General features: G+C 38.2%; 1 protein-coding gene across 2 annotated transcripts in view; it reads left to right on the forward strand.

The window, feature by feature from the left end:
* The first annotated feature begins 2,872 nt into the window (after positions 1-2,872).
* The window catches only part of gsk3ba (glycogen synthase kinase 3 beta, genome duplicate a), a 57,655-nt gene continuing 37,379 nt past the window's right edge, over positions 2,873-23,148 (forward strand). Inside the window, exon 1 of one of the 2 annotated variants that reach the window (XM_053496241.1) lies at positions 2,873-3,759. In XM_053496241.1, coding sequence (XP_053352216.1) covers positions 3,672-3,759 — 88 coding nt within the window. In that variant the 5' untranslated portion in view covers positions 2,873-3,671. The remainder of the gene's footprint in view (positions 3,760-23,148) is intronic. The other variant, XM_053496242.1, reaches the window with a different exon arrangement.

Consider the following 23,148-nt stretch of genomic DNA (forward strand, 5'->3'; position numbering starts at 1 on the left):
GTTGCCCTTGAGCAAGGCCCTTAACCCATCTGGGGCACTGTATCATGACTGACCCTGCGCTCTGACCCCAGTTATGTGAAGAAAGACTTTTACTGTGCTGTAATGTATATGTGACAAATAAAGGCTTAACTAAAACCTAGTCAACATATGCAGTAATTTAAAAAATGCGACTTTCTTTTACGCAATTCTATTTTACGTCACCTAAAACTGACTTTTTGGAAAACTCTTTCCAGTCTGAAGATATTTATAAACTCGTTGATGTGCAGACGAGAAAAACAACATTTTTGGTTAGTAAGTGTGTGCGCCATGTGCGCTGTATTTCTTGTTTGACATTAGAGTGCGATGTACTCTTTGATAAACTTTTTTCACCCTTCTGATTGGCCAACATGCCTTTGCGTTTAGGGTTACAGTATATCACCACCTGCTGGTTTGGCATGCTCTGACTGCATGTTTTGGTGTTTTCAAGCTGGCGAATATTTGCCCATATCCAAAAGGAGCTGACTGACCTTTCTCTATGAGGATGCCTCGGCCACTTCAATTTGACTCTTTTCTAAGACACTTGTGACCAGTGATTCTCAAACCAGTTCAAATTTGTAGTAAATTATCCCTAGTTTAGTTTGAGATGTAATCAGCAAAGACACGGTATGTAGAATATACATAGGGGTATGTGGGTGGCATGGTAGCATGTTTTTAGCACTGTGGCCTCGCAGCTCCAGGATCAAGGGTTCGGATTCCCATCTCAGGTCTGTGTGCTTGGTGTGTTTCCTCCCAAAGATTAGACCAAGTGGTGTTGCCAAATAGCCTGTAGTGTGAGTATGGAATCCTTACAATGGATTGGACATGATGTATCCTGCCTCATGCCCCGAGACCCTGGAGTTGGGCTTCAGGATAAGTGATATAGAGAATGAATACATGAGTGTGTATATACACATAAAACTAGAACTTAATGTGCATGAGTGACCTTTTTGGTTATAAATATGCTCTGGTGTATAATTAATTTAAAATTAAACATTTGATTGCAATCAAGAACATAGCATGTCCCATCTGTACACTAACAAATGTAATATATGTTCTTATTATTCAGCCTGCCCATGGTCTGTATAGCAGGAATGCAATAAACCAATCCATGGGCTTCTAACACTTTGCAAAGGAAAGTATATGATTATCGCTATATTTTCATGTTATTTTTTAGTCCCGAAGATAAAGTAGCATCTTATTTACATTTGTGTTGACTTAATAACCTCAGCTCAGGTCAATTTCAAATCCAGTCATTTTAAAGAAGAAATGAACATTCATCACATCATCTTTTTTCACCATCACTCTTTTTCTTCTGGAAAGTCTTTTTTTTTCTTCCTTGCTGAAGCTTTGAATTATTTTGCTTTAGAAATTTGTTATTAACAAATTACTAAGGAGCATTAGTGCTATAGTTTGGGTATGTTATCTTTACACAGTTATAACCGGTACAAGCACTTCCTCCATTCTTCTTATCATTACATTACATCACTTGCCAGACACACTGATCCAGACCGACTTACATTTTTATCTCATTATACATCTGAGGGTTAAGGGTCTTGCTCAAGGGCCCAACAGTGGCAACTCAGTGGTCATGGGATGTGAACCTGGAAACTTCTGAATCATAGTCCATTGCCTTTACCATTGAGCTACCCCAGCTGAGGGACGTCCTTTATTCTGGTTGTAAATTAAATAATTCTATTTTATAATTTTAACAAATTAAAAACTCACACGATTTCTGTTTTTCTTTAACGAGTCAACAGACAACACAATGAACTTTAATTCTGTGGGAGATAATTCTGAGAGACAGAATCAGTCACACAGCCAGCTAGTCAACCATGCCAGAATGCAGAAATCAATTCAAAAACAAACAAACAAACAAACATAAAAACAAACAAAAATATTAATTGTGAGTAATTGTGCTTTAAAATATTATTTTGTCTTCAAAAAAAGAATAATAATGATGATGATGATAATAATAATAATAATAATAATAATAATAATAATAATAAAGTAATTGTCATAACCTCCTTTTTATATTCATCATTATGCTTTAAAAATATTATTTTGTCTCCAAGTAAACCTTTATATATATATATATATATATATATATATATATATATATATATATATATATATTTTTTTTTTTTTAAATAATAATAATATTGGAAATGATAATATTGATAATAATAATAATAAAGTAATTGTCATATATTCCCTTTTATACTCATCAAAAGCATTTACATATTAATACATTTATTTTTATTATTTTGGTAAATTAGTCCATTGAAATGCGTCCTAAAAATAAACAACAATAAATACATAAATACATATTTGTTTTAAATGTACGTTTGAATGCTGCAGGAAGTTACAAAGCTATCGCTTTATTACCTTATTTTTTATATATATATATTTTTTTTTTACTCTCAATTTGTACGTGTATGTTTTAATTGCTCTGGCCTTAGCATCCTGCCTGTCTGTATCTAAGGCCATAAGTTAAAAAACAAAGGCAAAACAGGAAGTCAACTAGCAACAGTTACCAGCGCGACCTAGAATGCGACTTCATGATTGGTCTGAAGCCTTCCGCCGGTGGAAACCTATTGGTCGTTTTTGCGATCCATCTTTCCATCCTGCGTCCCGCCCACCACACCAAGACGTCAAGTCAGCTACGTCACCTGGAACTCCGGAGGCCGCGGCGTAAGATTGGCAGATTACGCCATGTGTTCTCAGCACGCGCGCCGCTCGCTCCCTCGGCCCCGCCCCCACCGCCCCGCCTCGCTGGCGTCTGGATTGGGCCATATGCTCGGTCGGGGCCTTCGTGCGCGTGCACCGATTTCCGATTCCGACTGCTACGCTCGTTGCGTGCGGCCCCAGTGTGGGTGTACGGAGCTGCGTAGATTGCGTAAGGGGAAAAGAACCCAGAGCGAGCGAAGAAAGCACAGAGCAACGGACGGGGAAGGAATTAAAAAAAGAACGAGCAGACTGTACGAGAAGATCTCAGGCTCTCGGAAGGATATATATTTTTTTAATCTTGGGATTTAAAAAAAAAAAGAAAAGAAAAAGGAAAATAACCAGTGTGCATGGAGTTACGTGGAGCGGAAGGGATATCAGGGTTTAAATCCAGCGAGTGGAAAAAAATCTCATTCGTCTCGTTGGGTGAAAGCGAAGGGAGCCGCCATGGCCGGAGCTGCTGCATCTCCACCTCCCAGTGTGCGGAAAATATAACACCTAGTCCGGAATTATATTTATAACAAGAAGAAAAAGACAAACTCCTTGTTTCCTTAAGAGGCTATTAAGTGTGTTTCGTGAGTCCTGAGTCAAAAATAACACAAATAAACAGAAGAAACCGGTGAGTTCGAGGCCCTGCTGTTCTCTGCTCAGTTACAGTTTTCCTTGACAACAGAGGATTCAGGGTTTAAACGACTAAAAACACCATACAAGCAACGAGACAGGAAACACACACACACACACACTGTGGAACTGAAGGGAGAAGGTCCCTCTTCCCTTCACCCCGTCCTCCATTTTTACCCACTGCTCAGAGATTACAAGTCAAGCCTTGGACACAATTGCCCTGTCTCTGTATCTGTCTCTCTCTCTCTCTCACACACACACACACACACACACCCAGGTCGGAGTCGGTGGTGTCGGGGACTGGGAGCATGTCGGGTCGGCCCAGGACTACGTCCTTCGCTGAGAGCTGCAAACCCGTGGCTCAGCCTTCAGCCTTCGGCAGCATGAAAGTCAGCAGTGAGTATCTGTGGGCAGGGTGTGAGGGAGGGACAGGGACACACACACACACACACACACACACACACACACCTTACACCTATATACCTCACATCACAATACACACGTCACATCACATTTACACACATGTCACTTCACATTAATACACACGTCACATAACATTAATACACACATCACATTAATGCACGTGTCACATCACATTAATACACACATCACATTAATGCACGTGTCACATCACATTAATACACACGTCACATAACATTAATACATGCCACATCACATTAATGCACGTGTCACATCACATTAATGCACGTGTCACATCACATTAATGCACGTGTCACATTACATTAATGCACGTGTCACTTCACATTAATGCACATGTCACATTACATTAATACACACATCACATCACATTAATACACGCCACATCACATTAATACACGACACATAACATTAATACACACATCACATTAATGCACATGTCACATAGCATTAATGCACACATCACATCACATTAATGCACATGTCACATCACATTAATACACACGTCACATAACATTAATGCACGTGTCACATAAGATTAATGCACGTGTCACATTACATTAATACACACATCACATAACATTAATAGACGTCTCATAACATTAATACACACATCACATAACATTAATGCACGTGTCACATTACATTGATACACACATCACATAACATTAATGCACGTGTCACATCACATTGATACACACATCACATAACATTAATGCACGTGTCACATCACAATAATACACGTCACATCACATTAATACACATCACATTAATACACCTCACGTCACATTAATACACACGTCACATAACATTAATACACACATCACATCACATTAATGCAAGTGTCACATTACATTAATACACGTGTCACTTCACATTAATGCACGTGTCACATCACATTGATACACACATTACATAACGTTAATACATGTCACATAACATTAATACACATAACATTAATGCATGTGTCACATCACATTGATACACACGGCACATAACGTTAGTACACAACACATAACATTAATACACACATCACATAAAATTAATGCACGTGTAACATCACATTAATACACACATCACAACATTAATGCACGTGTCACATCACATTAATACAAACGTCACGTAACATTAATACACACGTCACATAACCTTAATACATGTGTCACATAACCTTAATACATGTCACATCACATTAATACACACGTCACATAACATTAATACACACATCACATAACATTAATGCACGTGTCACATCACATTAATAAACACATCACAATAATACACGTCACATCACATCAATACACACATCACATAACATTAATACACGTGTCACATTACATTAATACATTACATACATATCACATGAATATACATCATATCACATTAATTCACATCACACTAATACACGTGTCACAGTACATTAATACCCATGTCACATCACATTAATACACACGTCACATCACATTAATACACACATCACATCACAATAATACACACGTCACATCACATTAATGCATGTGTCACGTTACATTAATACACACGTCACATACATATCACATGAATATAAATTATATCACATTAATTTTACATCACGCTTATACACACATCACATCACATTAGTACACACGTCACATCACTTTAATACACACATCACATGAATATACATCACATTATTACATATTAATACACATCACATTAATTCACATCACATTAATACACATCACATTATTACACATCACATTATTACACATTATTACACATTAATACACATTACATCACATTATTACACATCACATTACATTATTACACATTAAAACACATCACATCACATTAATACGCATCAAATCACATTATTACACATCACATTAATACACATCACATCACATTATTGCACATCAAATTAATAAACATCACATTAATACACATCGCATTACATTAAAACACATCACATCACATTATTACACATCACATTAATACACATCACATCACATTATTACATATTAATACACATCACATCACATTAATACGCATCAGACCCGATGGGGTCTGATCAATCGGGCCTGATCAGTTTAGTCGCAATACGCTTTACTGAGTTATCATGAATATCTTTAAATTTTGTGGTCCGACTTGAGGGAGTTGTAACATTTAGAGGACTGTGCATGGATTTAGTGATATGATGATGTAATACATAAATATTATGACCAGTTATGTCAGGATATCAAGGATATCGTAATACCTTGGTTACACTTGATCTATAAACTAGAAGAAGGTATAGAGCTGCACTATAAAAGGATATCAAATCAATTTGTTGCCAGTATGTTGAGTATGCTTTAATGAGATGATTAAAATTATTGTTTTTGTAATTTCAATATATCAATTCTGATATATTGTGATGCCAAAACATTTTCCTTTTTCTTTAATAATTACAAAGGCAGAGCTGTGACATGTACAGGGCTGAGCGATATGATGATGTAATATTGACATCAGAATAATTTGAATTAAAATGTGATCCACAGAGATCATGAGGATATCTTGCTGTCTTCAGGGTTTAAGGGCTGGGAGGATGATATAATATTAATATCATGATAAATAAGGACAATAAAGGATGTTGTGAATGTGCTCAGTAGGACGTCTAAGTGTTTTCCTGGAGTTCCAGCAGGAAGAAATCTGGATCTGGTGATCACGTTGATCACATTTGACTCCTGTTACTTTGCACTGAAGTGTATCTGATTTTTGCGCTTGCTTCCGTTCTTGCAGTTTCTTATATTTCAGAGAATTTCAGGTCCAGTACTAATAGATCTCGTTAAGATTCAGGCTTCAGGACCAGATCAGGAGCTTAAGAAAGACTAGGCTCTGTCTAATGTCAGATAACATGATGATAATCCAGTTTTATTCAGTTGATCACGCTACTGGATTTGATTTGAACCTTTTCAGGAAGTCTACACACTTCCTGCTGTAAAGCTATATGTTTTCTATATTGTTTATGCAAAGTTGACTATGACATACATACTTTTTCCTCGAACATCCCAGAATCATAAATGTGACTATGGATGGACTTCATTCTTTAACAAATTATTATGGTGTATGAAGGAAAAAAACAAGCAAGTGAAGAAGCGGAAGAAGGACCTGGTTAGAGTATCATACTTAAGCTGATGTTGATTATTCTTCTATAACAGCACACCCGTAAAGTAGCGCATGGTTTTTAAATACACATTACTTCGCAGTTATTCATATTCTTAAGTCAGGTGTCACTATAAATCTGTAAAGTGTGTATAAGAGTCCTGGTTAACATCAGAGATGATGATGACAACGATGTGCTGTAATCAGTGCCGAAGCACCTTAAAGCTGTTATTCAGAAACAACACTTGCACCTGGTAGGTTTCACTTTAGTCACCTACTGTAGAGAGCAAGGTTTGTCACATATAGTGCTAGACTTTTCTCAGAATTGTCCACAAAGAGATGATGGATAACGATTTCAAGAAATTACTGTGCAGCAGCAGTACGAAGCGATACGAAGCGATTCATCTATTTACGTTTACAGCGTTTACCAGAAAACCTTTGTCCAGAGGGACTTACAGTTTTATCTTATAAAGAGTGGAGGGTTAAGGGTCGTGCTTAAGGGCCCAACGGTGGCGACGTGCCGGTGCTGGGGTTTAAACCCAGGATCTTTCGAATCGTAGTCGAACACCTTACCCTCCCGCCCATTCAGTGCTTTACCTGCTCTTTCATAACAACTCATTGTGATTCTACTTACCTGTTTTTCCCCCTTAATAATGATATCGAAACATTGAGTAGCAGCTGACCTTAATGTTCAATATTCATATGACAATAAATGTTTATTTTTTTTGTTTGTGGGATATGCAAAAAAATAAATAAATTTAGCTGCATGCCTTTCATGCAGACTGCTTGTTTTTTCAATTCATTACCTGTCAAAAGTTTGGATTCATCTTCTGATTCAATGTTTTTTGTTTGGTGATATATTTTCTACATTCTACAACAATACGGGAGATTCTAAAACGATGAATCAACACATATGACATTAGGTAATTAAGTCAGCTGTTATTTTGAGACATGAAGGTCAGCTGATATGGAAACAGTCTTGCAAGAACAGTATTGTGTCAAGTGCATTTTGCAAAACCCATCGAGCTCCATGATGAAACTGTCTCTCATGAAGACCTTCCCAGGAAAACAAGACCAAAACTTTGTTTATTTAGAGACACCAGCCTCAGAAGTCACCAACTAACAAACAGCACCTCAGATTAGGGCCGTTATGAAGGGGTTTATTAGAATTCAAAATTCTATATTTATTAGTCACATACGCAGTAATACACGGTGTGATATAAAGTGAAATGCTTGTATGACCGCTGATGACCTAAAACCATATACAGAGTTTTAAAATAAAAAGATATACATATGTACAATATGTACAAATAATGAAATAAAATAAAATAAGACAGAATTGAATTGAAATGGCATTTAGATATAGAGAATCATGTCCAGTCATGAGCAAGACAATGTGCAGAATAATGTGCAAAGTTCGAAGTTCCAGTCTGTGCATGAATATGTAACGTGAAACATGCATTACACACGTTACTCAGAGTATAAGTAGCAGACACATCTCAACATCAACTGTTCAAAGAGATTATTGCATTTTTTGGACGAGAAAGGAATAAAAACTAGAAAAGAAAACAAAATCAGTTGCAGAAGGAAATCTATGTAGAAAGAAATAAAAATCAGGAACAACCATGGGTTTAGAAAGGCGTGTCTGAACTTTTAATTGGTAGTATTAAGTATTAATATCATAATAAAATATCCAGTCCAGTCTCTTTCTGTTTCATTGAAACATTCCCTGTCCACCTTTTCCCCCCTCCAAGTTTAATTCTAAGCTTTGAATTGAATTTTATTTCTTATTTTGTTCTCTGATATCTGATCCGCTCTTTTTTTTCTCTCTGAGTTTTGTTTCAGTGTGATCTCTGGTTTTTACTACCGAGCTCGACATCAAAAACGTTTTTTTTTCTCTTCTTTTATTTCTTTTTATTTCATGGCTACTGCTTAAGAAAGGAAATGAACAAAGTGATTTTCTGTTTCGTTATTTCATTTATTTTTTCTCTTTAGTGTAATGTAGGTCCGGCTCAGATTTTTTATGCGTTTCAGTAACTATATGCCTTCTGTAAGAAATCCATTGTGTGCCTTAATAGTTGCTGATCAGAACTGCATCGCTGTGGTTTGTGTAATCCTCGCCATGAGGAAGCGCCGACCCGTGACCGAAGTACCGTATAGAGATGATTTATGCTCGGCTCAGGGTACGGGAGAGTGAACAACAGGCTGAGGGAGGCGTCCTTTCTGCAGTAGATTCATTACACACACACACACACACACACACACACACACACACACACACATGCTGTGTCTAAAACAACCCTTATACAGTTACAGTGCTTAAAGTCTTAATCCATCTTTATCACTTTTATATAATGTTTAGTGTTGAGTCGAGTATTAATCCAGCACCTCGACATCTTACAGTAGGAATAACAGTCATAGTATTAATTCTCAGTGTGTTCTGTAAGCGAATTTATTCATGAATAAAAATATTCATTCTGAAGATAAATATTCAAAATATTATGCAGATTTAATGCACAAGTCGTATCTGTGAACAGTTCAGCAAAATGTTTGTAATATTTCATATTCTCTTTTTTCTGTCATTCCCTTTTCAATTTTCTTTGTCTTTTTTTACCTGTGTTTCTACTCTTCCTATTCGTATTCTATCGCTCATTCTTTTTTCTTTTCCATTCCTTTTCCTATTCTCTTTCCTTTCTATTCTCTTTCCTTTTCATTTTCAGTCCCTTTCCCTTTCATTTCCTTTTTCATTACCTTAAATTTTCTATTCCGTTTTCTTTCTCTTTATTTTTCTCGTTACACTCCCTTTCCCATCTTTTTTTTAATTTTTTATATGTTTTTTTATACTTTTCCACATTTTCCTTTTCCATTTCCTTTAACTTTGAGTTTTTTTCTTTGTACTTCCTTTCCATTTTATTTCCTTTTAATTTCCCATCACATCCTCAAGTTTCTTGTGCATTGTTTCCTAATGTTGGGGTGCCATTATTTCTTACAGTTATCTTCTGCATTAGCGGTACATGGGACTAAGGAGGGTGACGTGTCCCGTTCACGCCGTTGTTGTATTATTTACAATTTACGAGTGGCTTCAGCTCCTCAGACTTTAACATTTAATCCGATGGAGGTTTCTCCCCTATCGTTCTTTCGCCCCAACAAGTTTTTCTCTCACCGGTTCTCTGGTTCTCTACGCTGCGTCAGCTGATGAACTCGTTTCGTCGCTCTGATCGGGTCATCAAGATAATAAAGTGAAGAAACCTCCCACATCTGTAGTGTGGGGTCGGGAGAGATAAAACGTCAGCTTTAACCACACGCTGTTATCTTCTGTGTGTTGTGTGTGTGTGCGTGACCGGAGTCTCATCAGTGCGGTTTGTTCTACTTCACACACTTCCTGTTTCACGTTGTGTGTTTGCACAGGGAATATAATTCACACATTTAATCTCATCCTACGTCTAGATTATGATATTCAATCATGTTTATATCACTAGTTACACACACACAGATAGAGAGAACATTCGCTTAACACAGGATTGATTTATTTACTCAATGCAGCTCAGACTAAAGACATAAAAATTGTACAGAAATTTTTTACGCAACAGAACGATGGAATCCGAGCAAACGGTTCCTGGGCATCACTTCCTGTTCAGCGCTCAAAAATGCACGTAAAAAAACCTCAATAAATCTATAGTATTTACACGTATCATCTCGTGTGCTTTAGAGACGCTCCTCCCTCACGAGTTTACTTCCTAGTCTGTTTTTTTTCCTCTGAGAAAACTGCAGGCTGATGATTTACTGTTCCTCAGCAATCGTCTGATGAATTTAGTCCTGATCTACATGCGTGATTTTTTAAAAATGATGATTATTATTATTTTTTTTTTATACACAGGCAGATATTCTCTTGTTAGAAAATAATAAAAAGATGTTTGATTGCTGCTTCTTGCTGTGTTTAGTCTCTTTCTTAGAACTGGATGCAGGCGAGCGAATACTTTTGGCAATATAGTATATTTTATATTGTTTTTGGTCACTGCTTATGTTTATTTTTGTCCTTCAAATTTGCATGTACCATCTTTGGCAAAGTCTTTAACACTGGCGCACGACAAGCTTTCTGATTTATCGTCAAGGCATGCTCTTTATTTATAGGCAGGTTACACATTTTTTTTCTCTCCTTATTTGGGTACATTTTCGTATTTTCACCCTCCGACACAGCAGGTGGCAGTGTGTTATTAAACACAAAGTGAAGGAGAGAACAACAACATTTTATATTATTGATGTTTTGGATAAAATGTTAAGATTAATGTGCACACAGGGATGATATCACGTCCACTTCCGTCCTCAGGTGCCATCAGATTCCATATCTGATTTGATCCGTGCTTTGTTTAATAGCACACTGCCACCTTTTGTACCGGAGGGTGAAAATACGCAAATGTACCCGAGTACGGAGAGAAAAAAAAATTAATTATTATGAACGCTGGCCAGCAAGGTGTGGGGAAGGAGGAGCAATTGTGGTCCCGGCCATGGTACAAATCAATGGGGCCTAATGTGAAACCGTGCTTGAATTGTGAGGACAGTTCCCGAGTCCGGAACCTTTGTGTTCTCACTGATTAAAACTAACCCAAACTTTGGGGTCAAGTGTTCACGGGGACCAAATGATCCCTGGGCCCGTAATGTGAAAACACCCACCTATCTTCATGCAAGCATGCATTATGTAAAACATCACGCTTTTACGGTTGTGAGCTTCAAGATTAACGGTGCCGGTCTACATGCAGGATTAATGTTTTGATTCAGGATTAATTGTTTTTGTCTTGAACAGAATTCAGATTGTCAGATTGTGATGTCACGTTACCCCCTTACGATAAGATGATTGGACCGCTCACATGTCGGCGCATTTCAGCTTTTCTTGAAAGAGCACAGGTTTAATGTGGTAACCTGCGAGACCTCAGACTGACCTGAAAACAATAACGTTATAAGATCACAAGCGTGGATCCAATTAATCAGCGTAATCAATAAATCCTGCGTTTTTTTTTTTCTACTCATGTTTGTATGAATGTGACCCTGTGTCGTGACGGATGTACACTTCCGTTTGATCGTATCTCATTTATTCCTTTACAAAGAGCGCACTAAAAGCCTTTTTTACCTCGTAAAACTAACAAGCAAAAAAAAAAAAAAAAAAGACCGGTCCTTTTGTTCTGTACATCACAAACGTCCGAACCAGTAAATCGTAAAAGCATATCAGTGGGGAAATTACGCTCCCAGCGACGAAGCAGCCTTTTCCCATAATGCAAATCTGTCCCGAGCGGATAAGTGCGGTTACGCAACGTCGAACGAGTCGTTCATGCTAACTTTTTCTTGTTCTGATATATTATCTTTTATGCTCTGGTAGTTTCTTCAAGCTGGAATCCTGGATCAGCTGAAAATCTGGACGTAAAAGGATTTTTTCTCTCTCTCTCTCTCTCTTTCTCTCTTTCTTTTTCTCACTGAGTTCTTAAAGCCTGACACGCTGTACGAGGACACATTAGTGGAGTCTGTACTCGACTGAGCACCCCAGTCTCGATCCCATCTGCTAGATTTACTCATCAGTCCTTTTCTTTAAATTTTTTTTTTTTATGCTAGCTTCTTCACTACTCGCTGTATCTGTTTCTGTTCTCTAATCTGATTGGTCAAAAGGTGCGGGTTATTTTCATACAGTATATCAGGTCTATATCAATTTCACCCTGTCTTTTGTCTGAGTGTCTGGTTCCAAAATCTACGGCCACGACAGCTTACAGATACGAGATTTTGTGTGTTTGTTACAATACAATCTGAAATATACGACCTTGACCGTTTACAGACACAAAACTCGTTTTTACAACTCCTCTGTTTCACGGACGAATTGCAAAATTACGGCCATGAACGCTGTGCGTGAAACCACTGTCAAAAATACGTCATCAAGCCCACATGCACAGGCATTACTATCCGAGGGAAGAAGAATCGATTCGGCGCATGCGCCCCGCCTCGGTTTTAAACTCCTAAAATCTTACCTACCATAGTTAAAACATCTCTGTAATTTTACTTCTCTTAAACATGTCAGAATCTGTGAAAAAAAAACTTACCTAAGACGATGAGAAAGCGCTCGACTGCTGGTTTAAAACAGTGCTGGTTTAAAACATGCGCCGAATCGATTCCTCTTCCCTCGGATAGTAATGCCTGTGCATGTGGCCTTGATGACGTATTTTTGACAGTGGTTTAACACGCAGCATTCGTATGCGTAATTTCGCAATTCGTCCGTGAAACAGAGGAGTTGTAAAAATGAGTTTTGTATATTTCAGAGCTGTATTGTAACAAACAGAAAATCTCGTATCTGTAAGCTGTCATGGCCGTAGATTTTGAAATCCAACTTAGACAAAAGACAGAATTACACACAAATCTTTTTTTTACGCACAAATATTTTTTTGTGATCTTATTCCATAGTTTCCATGGTAACAGCTTCTACACAGGGATTTACAAACTGATTTAAAAAACTTCTCTTTTAGTAAAGAAACCCAACTGTTCTTTGACCTTTAATGAAACGTTTATGGTAGACGCTTCAGGTGTTGGTGCTTTGTAACAGTTTTAGACGCTTTAGACAGGAAAGTGGTGAGAAAAGAGCAGGATTACACTTACAAGGCAGCTACTGAGACAACAGGAAAGAGACAATGAATAAGAGAACAAGATGGCAAACAAATGTCAGACAGAACATGAGAGCGATAAAGAGAATAAGTGAGTGAGAGAGGGAGACAGTGCGAGACCAAGACAATAAGCGAGAGACAATAAGTGAAAGAGAATAAAAGAGAGAATGACAAGCGAGTGCGTGTATAGCTAGATAGACAGCAGGAGAGAGACAATAAATGAAAGAACAAGATGACAAACAAAAAAGTAAGACAAAAAATGAGAGCAATAGAGAAAGAGAGACAATAAGTGACTGACACTGCAAGACCAAGACAATGAGAGAGATAGAGAGAGAGAGAGACGAAGTGGGAAAGAAAGTGAAAGAGAGATTGACAAGCGAATGTGTGTGAGAGAGAGAGAGACAGCTAGACAGACAGCAGGAGAAAGACAATGAAAGAACGAGATGGCAAACAAAAGTAAGACAACAAATGACAGAGAGAGAGAGAGAGACAGTGCGAGACCAAGAAAATGGGAGAGATGGAGAGAGAGACAACAAGTGAGAGAGAAAGTGAAAGAGAGAGAGAGAGAATGACAATACGGAAATGTGTGTGTGTAAGAGTAATTGCTTTGGCAGTAATACAAGTAAAGCACTTCAAAACTGAACAATAAGCAAGAGAGAGACAATGAGAGAAAAGACGTAGGGGGGCGAGGGGGAGTTGGGGTTCTGTGTGAGAGAGAGAGACAGTAAGCGAGCGCGTGAGACACTGAGAAAGAGAGAGACAGTAATCCAGCAGGTCAGTAATCAGTGTGTAGAAGCAGAATAAAACACTCAATTGTGCTTTTTATATGAAGTGAAAAACAAAAGTCTTTATTCATCCTGGAGGGAAAATTTATTCCCAACGGCTTCAGAAATAGAGATGATTACAAAAACAGCAGTGCGTATAAAATAAATCAAACGAAATAAATACATTTAAAAAAAAGCAGGCTATATAAAAAGTAAATAAAACACGAGGAAAGAAATACAAGTCTGGAAAGTTACAAGATCTTAGTTTCTGTGTGGAGAGTTTTGTCTTATAAACTCAACATGCTTTGGTGTATTTATTATGGGTTTGTTAAATTTGTCTTTTTTTTTTTTTTTGTTAAAAGGTTGAGAAAAAAGGAACGATTTTCCAAACATCTTATTTTAATTTTCTTGTTAGGTGGGTCACATGACCTTACGTCATGTGTTCACCTTAATGACTGAAAAGAGCTCGTTAGCTAGGCGTTATTTCTTCAGCTCTCTCTCTCTCTCTCTCATAATGTCTCTCTGCGTGTTTACCAGTATTATGATAATTCATTACATCACTCTTTTGAGTAAATAAACACAAAAGAAAAAGGCCCAGGATTGTACAGTAGGTCTGGGTTTAACGGAGACAGTACACGAGCGGGAACGCGGGATCGTATTACACCAGCAGTTTAGTCTACAGTCAGAGATTAGCTCCGAGTGTCGAGTCAGCGCCTCTTAAAGTAAGTACAGATCCGTATTTGTGCTGCTTGAGTTCATCCCGCGCCCCGTCTTTTGATCCGGGTTTATCCTGGTAAATCTGCTCCGTCTCTACAGACACCGAGGAGACGGGACGCCGCCGCCGCGGCTTTTTAAATGCTAAAACAAGAGTCCTTATTGTTCCTGGACAGCTGCCTTCTTTTTCCTCATGAGCGGACCCGGAAGAGTCGTACGGCCCACTTCAGATTTTCGCCACCTCCTCTGATCTGCTGCCCAGACCCCTGCGCTCGTGTGTGTGTGTGTGTGTGAGTGTGTATGTGGTAGGAGTGAATAATTTACCATTATTTACCATTTTATTTATATTTGCTTTATTTGTTCATTTATATTTGCTTAAGTTTCAAGTGAAAGCTTAAACTCTTGTATTTGAAGTTAGTTTGTATTGTTTAAATGCTGCACTCGGTTTTTAAGTGAGAAAACAAACTACGTTTAATTAATCCTTTTCAGAACAAAGCGAATGTATAAAACTTTAGAGTTCCAGGACATTATTCTTTTTTTAATCGACTCACATTCCGATTTGACTCATGTGTTTTATTAGAGACAGTCTAATTGTGTGTGTGTGTGTGTGTGTGTGAGTGTGTGTGTTTTGTGAGTGAACTACTTCATCGTCCTTCTCATGAAACACGAAGCTGAACATCTTCTTCTCAGCAGAGTGATTTACTGTAACGAGAAAAGAGGAACTGTCCAAAATGTAATTCCGGGTAGCCTGATTTAAAAACAGGATGTTACCGACACACGTCTGATCACCATCAGGGATAAAAGGTCACAGAGAAACAGAAGTCAGTCAGCGAGTCCATGAGTCAAGTCGGTGGAGAATAATGAGTGTGACTCTCCGAATCAGTCAGCAGTTGTCACTCGGGTTGTTCGGAGTCACAGACAGTGTTTGATCCAGATGTGCTTGGGTTAGGATCACCGTGTAATCAGATGATGGATCGTTTTCAGTGTTTAGTCCATTTAAATCAACCTGATTACAGGAAGCGGATCGAAGCAGAGACGAAACTCGTACCGTAGAGGCAAAATGCGATGAAAACTGTTATTACTTATCGGCTCTGTACTGTATTTGTCTTTTTGCACGACTTTAATTTTTTTGGTCAGACAATACACACTTTAGGAAGCGTCCTGGAACTTCCGGTGCTTTTTGCTACTCTGGGGAAGATCCGGAGAGGATAGGAAATTATCATATTTATGCTTCAGCGCGATAGAGAAAATCCGCTCGAGGGGACGGATAGCGAGCAGCCTGACCACAACCCTAATTGTTGGAGTTTTTTATTCCATTTTTTTTTTTTTTGCCTTTCTATGACAAGTCAAAGCAGGACTTTTGATTGTGCAGAACACAGTTATAAGAGTAAAAACTTTATTTATTTCTCTATATAAATAAGTGTCTCACTAGCGCTTGGATAGCAAGTTTTATCGGTACGCCGGAGCCGCAATCGGACTGCCTGTCTGATTTATGTCTGAGACGCCGGCCTCCCGAGAACTCCTTAAATCTCTCAGTTATAAAGTACTGTACGTATATCTCAATAACTCCCAGTCAACTTCCTGTAACGTGCAAGTGGTGCCGGTGAATGATTGTGAGTATGTACAGTTCACACAGACAGATGCGTCTCTTCTGGAAAAAAAAAAAAAAGTTATTTTCAAGGACCAGAGCCCTGAGCCTTTCTGCTTCACTTTATAACTTTTGCACCGTTTAAATGTAAAGACTTACATTTTAACATTAAAGTCTTCTGTAAATGTCTATCACGTTTACGTCTTCATTCATTAGAAATTTCCTCACAAGTCCCGGGTTGACTTGAACACCCACAGTATTCTTGAAATAGTTTGTCTTAAATAACATTTACAAACTGTAGTTAGATTTGATTTGATCTTTTTCTGTCTCAACTCTGCCACAAATGTAAAATGTCCAATAGTTGAAAATTTACTAAGAATTTTATTATTATTATTATTATTATTTTGTATGATTGTTTTTTTTTTCCTTTTTTTAAATTAATCAAAGAAGTGGTATTTTCGTCACATAGTTTTTTTACTGACATGCACTTTGTCACTCTTCTGAGATGTTAAAATCAAATAACAATTATAAACTCTTTAAGCAGATTTGAGTAGGTTTATATATTAATTCTGAATATATAATTTATCACGTGATGTATTTCTCAGTTTTTATAACGTCTAGAGTCTATTGAGGAAATGTCGAGGAAACATTGATGGGTTTATTGATCATGTTTATGTTTATATGTTTGTTTACATGTTTATAGTGCAGCAGATATGCATTCTGACGGACACTCTCATGTATCGTAGCGAACACTAACACCACTGAGACCTGAGCTCACGTCATTTATAGTAAGTTCAGCATCGCTCCTGTTTATTGAGCCACACAATAATTCTAATCATAATTATAAACGAACTAATAAACCGCTGCCCTGGAGAAGTGTACACGGTGTTAGTTCGCTGTAGACGAATAGGTTCAGCAACTAGAGAAGGAAAATAATTTCTGAATCTCACACAAAATCAGTTGAGTCAGAGTCTCACGTCAGTTGAGAGTTTCCTGTCGTTAGCTGAGAGTTTTAACAGGAAATGCCTGAAAAAGTGATGTAAAGTCATTCAGTGCCGTCACTGACATCACCACACAAATCTACATAAATACCCACAATGCAACAGATTTAACTACACGTTTCTAATTCTGATGCTCGTCAGTAGGCCTTGTGTGCCAATTTTTTCCTACTCCAGCGGGGGAGTGTTTGTGACCTGAGGTAATGCTGTATCTCCCACACACAGGGTTCAGTGAACTTCAAGCAGAAAGAGTGAAGATTCTGAAGCTCAAACACCAACGTGTTGTTGGTGTCGATACGTCGCGAGTCGAACGTGACGTGTGCTTGCACTGCATTATGGGCGGAACTGCGTTCACACACTCTGGATCTCCAAGAACAAGAACAACAAGCGCTAAAAATAACAGCTATCGAGACATCTGGCTTAAATGGAGTGTGTGTGTGTGTGTGTTTCAGTGTTCTTTCGTTGAACTTGTTTACGGAAGAATACTACTTTTAGCTGCCTTTCAGGACGAAGCGAAAAATCACCAGTGATGCAAGCGTACATGTCTCGTGTCCAACGTGACTACTCATTAAACATCACAGAGACGGCACAGTTTTTATTTTCTTTTTCTTCTGCACAAATCTCCATCAAAGACCCGGTTCTGTCTCACACACACACACACACACACTCTTCCTCCTGTCTTTTGATTTTGACAGGTTCGTTTCTTCGTGTTGGCTGAGCCTAAGCCGAGCTTTTTTACGTGACCGAAAAAAACCAACAACCAGATCTGTCTGGAGCGAAAGAGTTTCAGTTGGGTTTTTTTTTGGAGAACAAAGAATCCAGTTTGGAACATCTGCCACTCTTAAGCGCTGCCTAAACAGACGGCTTCATCTGCGTGTTTTTGTTCGAAGGCCTCACACGAGAAAAAAAAAACGTGTTCCAGGCACAGCTCGAGAGGTGAAAAGGTCACTATGGCTTCATTCAACGCCAGCAGTTCTGTCATTAATCTGAATGTGACCGGATTCTTCCGGAAATCTCTTACTGCTTTTCGTTTCTTCAGACACTTGTTTTGTTTTGTTTGTTTCCCTCGGCACAAACGCTATTTCTTTCCACCTGCCCTTTTTTTTTTCCCCCAAGTTTTTAATCCGCATCTTAAAAAGCCCAAGGATTACAAGACATGCTTAAACCTTCCAGAACGTTTCATTACGCCTGGCTCGAGTGGAAAAACTTGGTGTGATTTGGATAAACAGAAGATGCAAAATGGCTGAAACGCATGCAAAACCGCCTGCTTCAAAGGAAGCAGTATTTAGTTTAAATGAAGCCACAGGTTTTGGACGTAACCGCGCGGAGCCGCTAGTCATCGGCTTGAGTCTAATATACACAACTTTTAAGTTAAACCTCTTTTGTTAAAGTTTTGTTTTTTCTTCTCAATGTGGTCTGAGCCAGTTCCCACACACTAACCAGGTCTCTCCATCACGTGACACATAAACCACATAAGAAGCACAAAGGCTAACACGTGCTTCCTCTGAGAAACGCCGCGCAGGCTGTGTCTCACAGGAAAGTGCAATCCGCCCTCTTTTACATAGGAAGAGGAGCGACTGCAGTGGGCTCGGTCGAGATCGTCATTGACAGGGGTACAGCATCTAAAATGTGTTTAGATAATAATAAGATTGTCCCTGTCAAGGAAAAACTCCCTGAGATGGCAGTAGAAGGAAAACTTGAGAGGAACCACCACCTAAGTTATCATAGAGTTCAGTTCAGCACAGGGATGAGTCAGGAGGTGCAGAGGACAGAGGGGGGTCAGGATCACTGGGAGATCCAGGAGCAGCATGTGTAGATCATGAAGCAGAATCCGGCTGGAGGTGGTTCCTCTCTAAATGCCTCAAGATCTTCGCAGAGTCAATCGGTTATATGCCTTTGTTCAAAAGGAATTTCATCATAAGTCCCGGTTGGACTTGAACGGCCATCGTAATCCAGCAGGAATGTCAGAAATGCTCGTACAGGAGCGTTCTCTTCATCAACACCATCTGAAAAATCAGAACCAAGATTTTAACAGCGCTGTGGTCTACATCAACAAACTTCTCTTATAAGCACTAGATGTGCCTCAGATTTTGTTCACATGGAATTTAATCGCACTCATGATCGCGTATTAAAAAATGTACAGCGCCATCTGATGAATTTTGAAAAGAACTAAAACTTTTATGTCATCGTGAGGTGCGCGGAATGAAGGTGTGAGATCGGGTTTATTAAGTAGATTTCAATCGCACACTCAAGCGCATATATATTTTTGTATATTACCTCAAACTCGACTGATTACACCTCTGAAAACACCATTACATTTTGTTCAGGAGTTTTTACGTGACGTGTGCGCAAGCATACAGACAGACAAAAATTCCACAAGCCATCTTGATGCCTTCTACTACTCATCTTATGTCCTCCTTAAATATATATACTATATACACACAGGGCAACACTACAGTTTAATTATATGTATAGAATATTGCGCACCATTTATCGTCGTGTTTATGTATTTTTTTCTAAGTCTATCTCGGCGTTCGAACAATAACGACTTCTTGGTGAATTTGCTTAAGTGGACGTGCCTCAGGAACTCACATTCCACACACGCCTTTCGCTCGGGCCCCCGACCGACTTTTAAAAAGCTAAGAATTAGTTTAAATGTTTTATAGCATGCAGGAAGAAAAAGAAGAAGAAAAGCCCCAAGGCAGAAATAAATGGATGCAGTGCTGTTTAGTATCACAGGAGACATGAGGTCTGTTTACTCTGGGAATAAAGAGAGGGATATTAAGTAAAAACAGGAACAGAAGCACTTACAGCCCATGATAGTAGATCAGAGTTATTTTCATTAAATATCTTTTATTTTATCAGAATAATTGTTTGCTGATGATGGTACTGTTAGTCTGTCTCCAAAACTTTTGGAGAAAATTGATCATTTAAAAAAATGCATTGTGTAAAAAAAACAAAAAAGAGAATTCTTTATAAATGTGAATTTTTTTTCAGCTTTTTTTTTAAAGAAGTATCGCTCAGTATGTGTCTTGTGTGTCCCCTTTCTGTGTGCCTCTTGTCTTTTTGTGTCGTGTCTCTTTTGTGACTGTCTGTCTGTCTGAGTCTATGCCTGTCTGTCTATCCTTGCGTCTATCACCCGGTCCTTTGATCCTGACTGAGGTTTATTTCTCGGCCTCGTCGCTCCGATCACGTTAGCTTCAGACGATAAATTATTCACGGCTCGGTATCTTTTGTTGACAAAAAATCTGAAAAATAAAATTAGACGCTTTCTTGGTTTGCTTTTTCTTCCTTTTGTGTACAGTCAGTCACCTTAGTGCTGAAGCGCACACCGACCCCCACCCCCCCAAAAAACAAAAAAAAATTTCCCTTTCAGTGTCACTGCAAAGCTGATTCAGATGTTTTCCTTATGTAATAAAACAGCAGGAGTAACTTTGATCAGTATGCGTGAGCTCGTCACATTCATTACGGGCCCGCCTCGCCGCTTTGGACCTGAAAATCTTTTGATCGTCTTCCATACGCTCCATCAGCAGGAAGCTGTTAGCCAGCCCAAGGCACACACCGATAACACACACACACCCACCCCTGATAACGCCATCACCTTTAATTTCTGCTGAAATACAGCACCTTGATCATTCGTTTGAGAATCTTGTTTTTTTTCATAGTTTTTCGAATTTTTCTCGCGCTGTCAGATTCATTAAACAATGCTTATGACAACAGTTAAAAAAACTTTATTTCTCTTCAGAAAGGCAACTTAAGGAACGGAGAGTAGTACAGAAAGACAATATACCAACAAACATTTGTACATCAAGATGTTTAGATAATTAATACGCTTACTGATAAACAAACCCAATTTCATCATAACCTCTGATGTTTTTAAGGTTTGCTTTTATTTATAATAAAAAATGAGTTAAAGCTAAACCAGGACTTGTCGTGAAATTTCTGGTGAATGAAGCCATAAAACCAGTTTTTACGTTAACAGAAGACTTCCAGCACAGTTACTGTGATGAGACTCTTAACTAATCCGCAGTAAAATATTTTAAATGATGCAAATGTTTTAAAGAAACTCGTACATCTGTGAATACCAATACGAGAACATTCCCGTGAACATTCAGCGAGTGAAACATTAAAGTGGTTCCTGGAAGGCCAGCGTTTCAGACGTACTGTAAAGTAGGCAGTCCGATGATGGTACTAGTGAAACACTGTGGTATAAGTGCATAAGTGTGGCATGAGGTTATATAGAGGAATAAAGGGATAACTGTGTTCTGTTATTCTGCACAATCAAAAGTCCTAGTTTGACTCTAAAACATCCCTGTATTTCCTTTTTTGCATCTCATATACATTTTATTTTAATTACCTAAAAAACCTGAGTTTCTTTTTTTAAAGTTATAACATCACATTAATTGTGTAATTTGAAGTCTAACTTAAAATATAATATAAATCTTAATCGCGATGCAATGCACAAAGAAAGGTGACTTTTCCCACGACCTAAAAAGAGAAAAAAGAAAGGTTTCACTGCGATGAAATAAATTCCACAAACATAAAAACATAAAATTTTTCAATAAAAGTGAAAAAAAAAATTAGCACAATATAAAAATGTGTGTAATTGATATAACAATGGATTATATAGACTGCTAAGTTAATAGTGTGAGCATTGAAACCTGCGATGAACACTGCATGGTCCTTATCAGTTTTAAAATTAGAATTCAGCTGAGAATTATTATTATTATTGTTATTATTATTATTTTAACACTGGAGAAAGATAAAGACTCCTCTTGAAGAGATCTCGTGCGGCAAATGGCTGTTAGTGAGGTCACGTGACCCGACGTGGATCTTGATGTGACCAGATGTGGATTCGTCATATCGCATCATGTGGTGCTTATCTCAATGTTTTCTGCATCCCCAGCTCTTTTTTGAAATGTACACCGCACTCTAGTAAATCTCGTAACTCGACCCCTGACCGAGATAAAACGAGGTAAACACGTCTCCAACTCAGAATTCACAGACTGAAACCCGATTACATCACAACTCCAAACACACAGTATTTTACACTCTGGTGAAAAAAAAGATAATAGATAATTTTCCTTATTTTACAACCCTTAAAGTGAAGAACTTTAAACTCTGTTGTCAACAACAACAATAATACAACAATGTCAACAACAATAATAATTAAAAATAAGTAATAAATAGCATCTACGCTTTTTGGACACTCTGATATACAGCACGTCATCACCACCACATGTGTTCGTTTATATCATCATTTTTATTTGTTTGTTTGTTTGTTTGTTTGTTTGTTTGTTTGTTTGTTTATTTATGTAGATAAGGAAAATGTCACGGAGTTTGTTAGGCAGTTTGTAATTAAATACAGGAGTCATTGTTGTCTCAGGTTTTATTGCTTCAGAATCAGGTCGTCAGAATACCCCCCCCCCATCCAGCCTCTGATTGGCCGTTTCTGTCCCTCCTCCATCCTCTGATTGGCGGTTTCTGTCCCTCCTCCATCCTCTGATTGGCGGTTTCTGTCCCTCCTC

This window comes from Clarias gariepinus, chromosome 5 (assembly GCF_024256425.1).
Source record: "Clarias gariepinus isolate MV-2021 ecotype Netherlands chromosome 5, CGAR_prim_01v2, whole genome shotgun sequence".
Classification (NCBI taxonomy): domain Eukaryota; kingdom Metazoa; phylum Chordata; class Actinopteri; order Siluriformes; family Clariidae; genus Clarias; species Clarias gariepinus.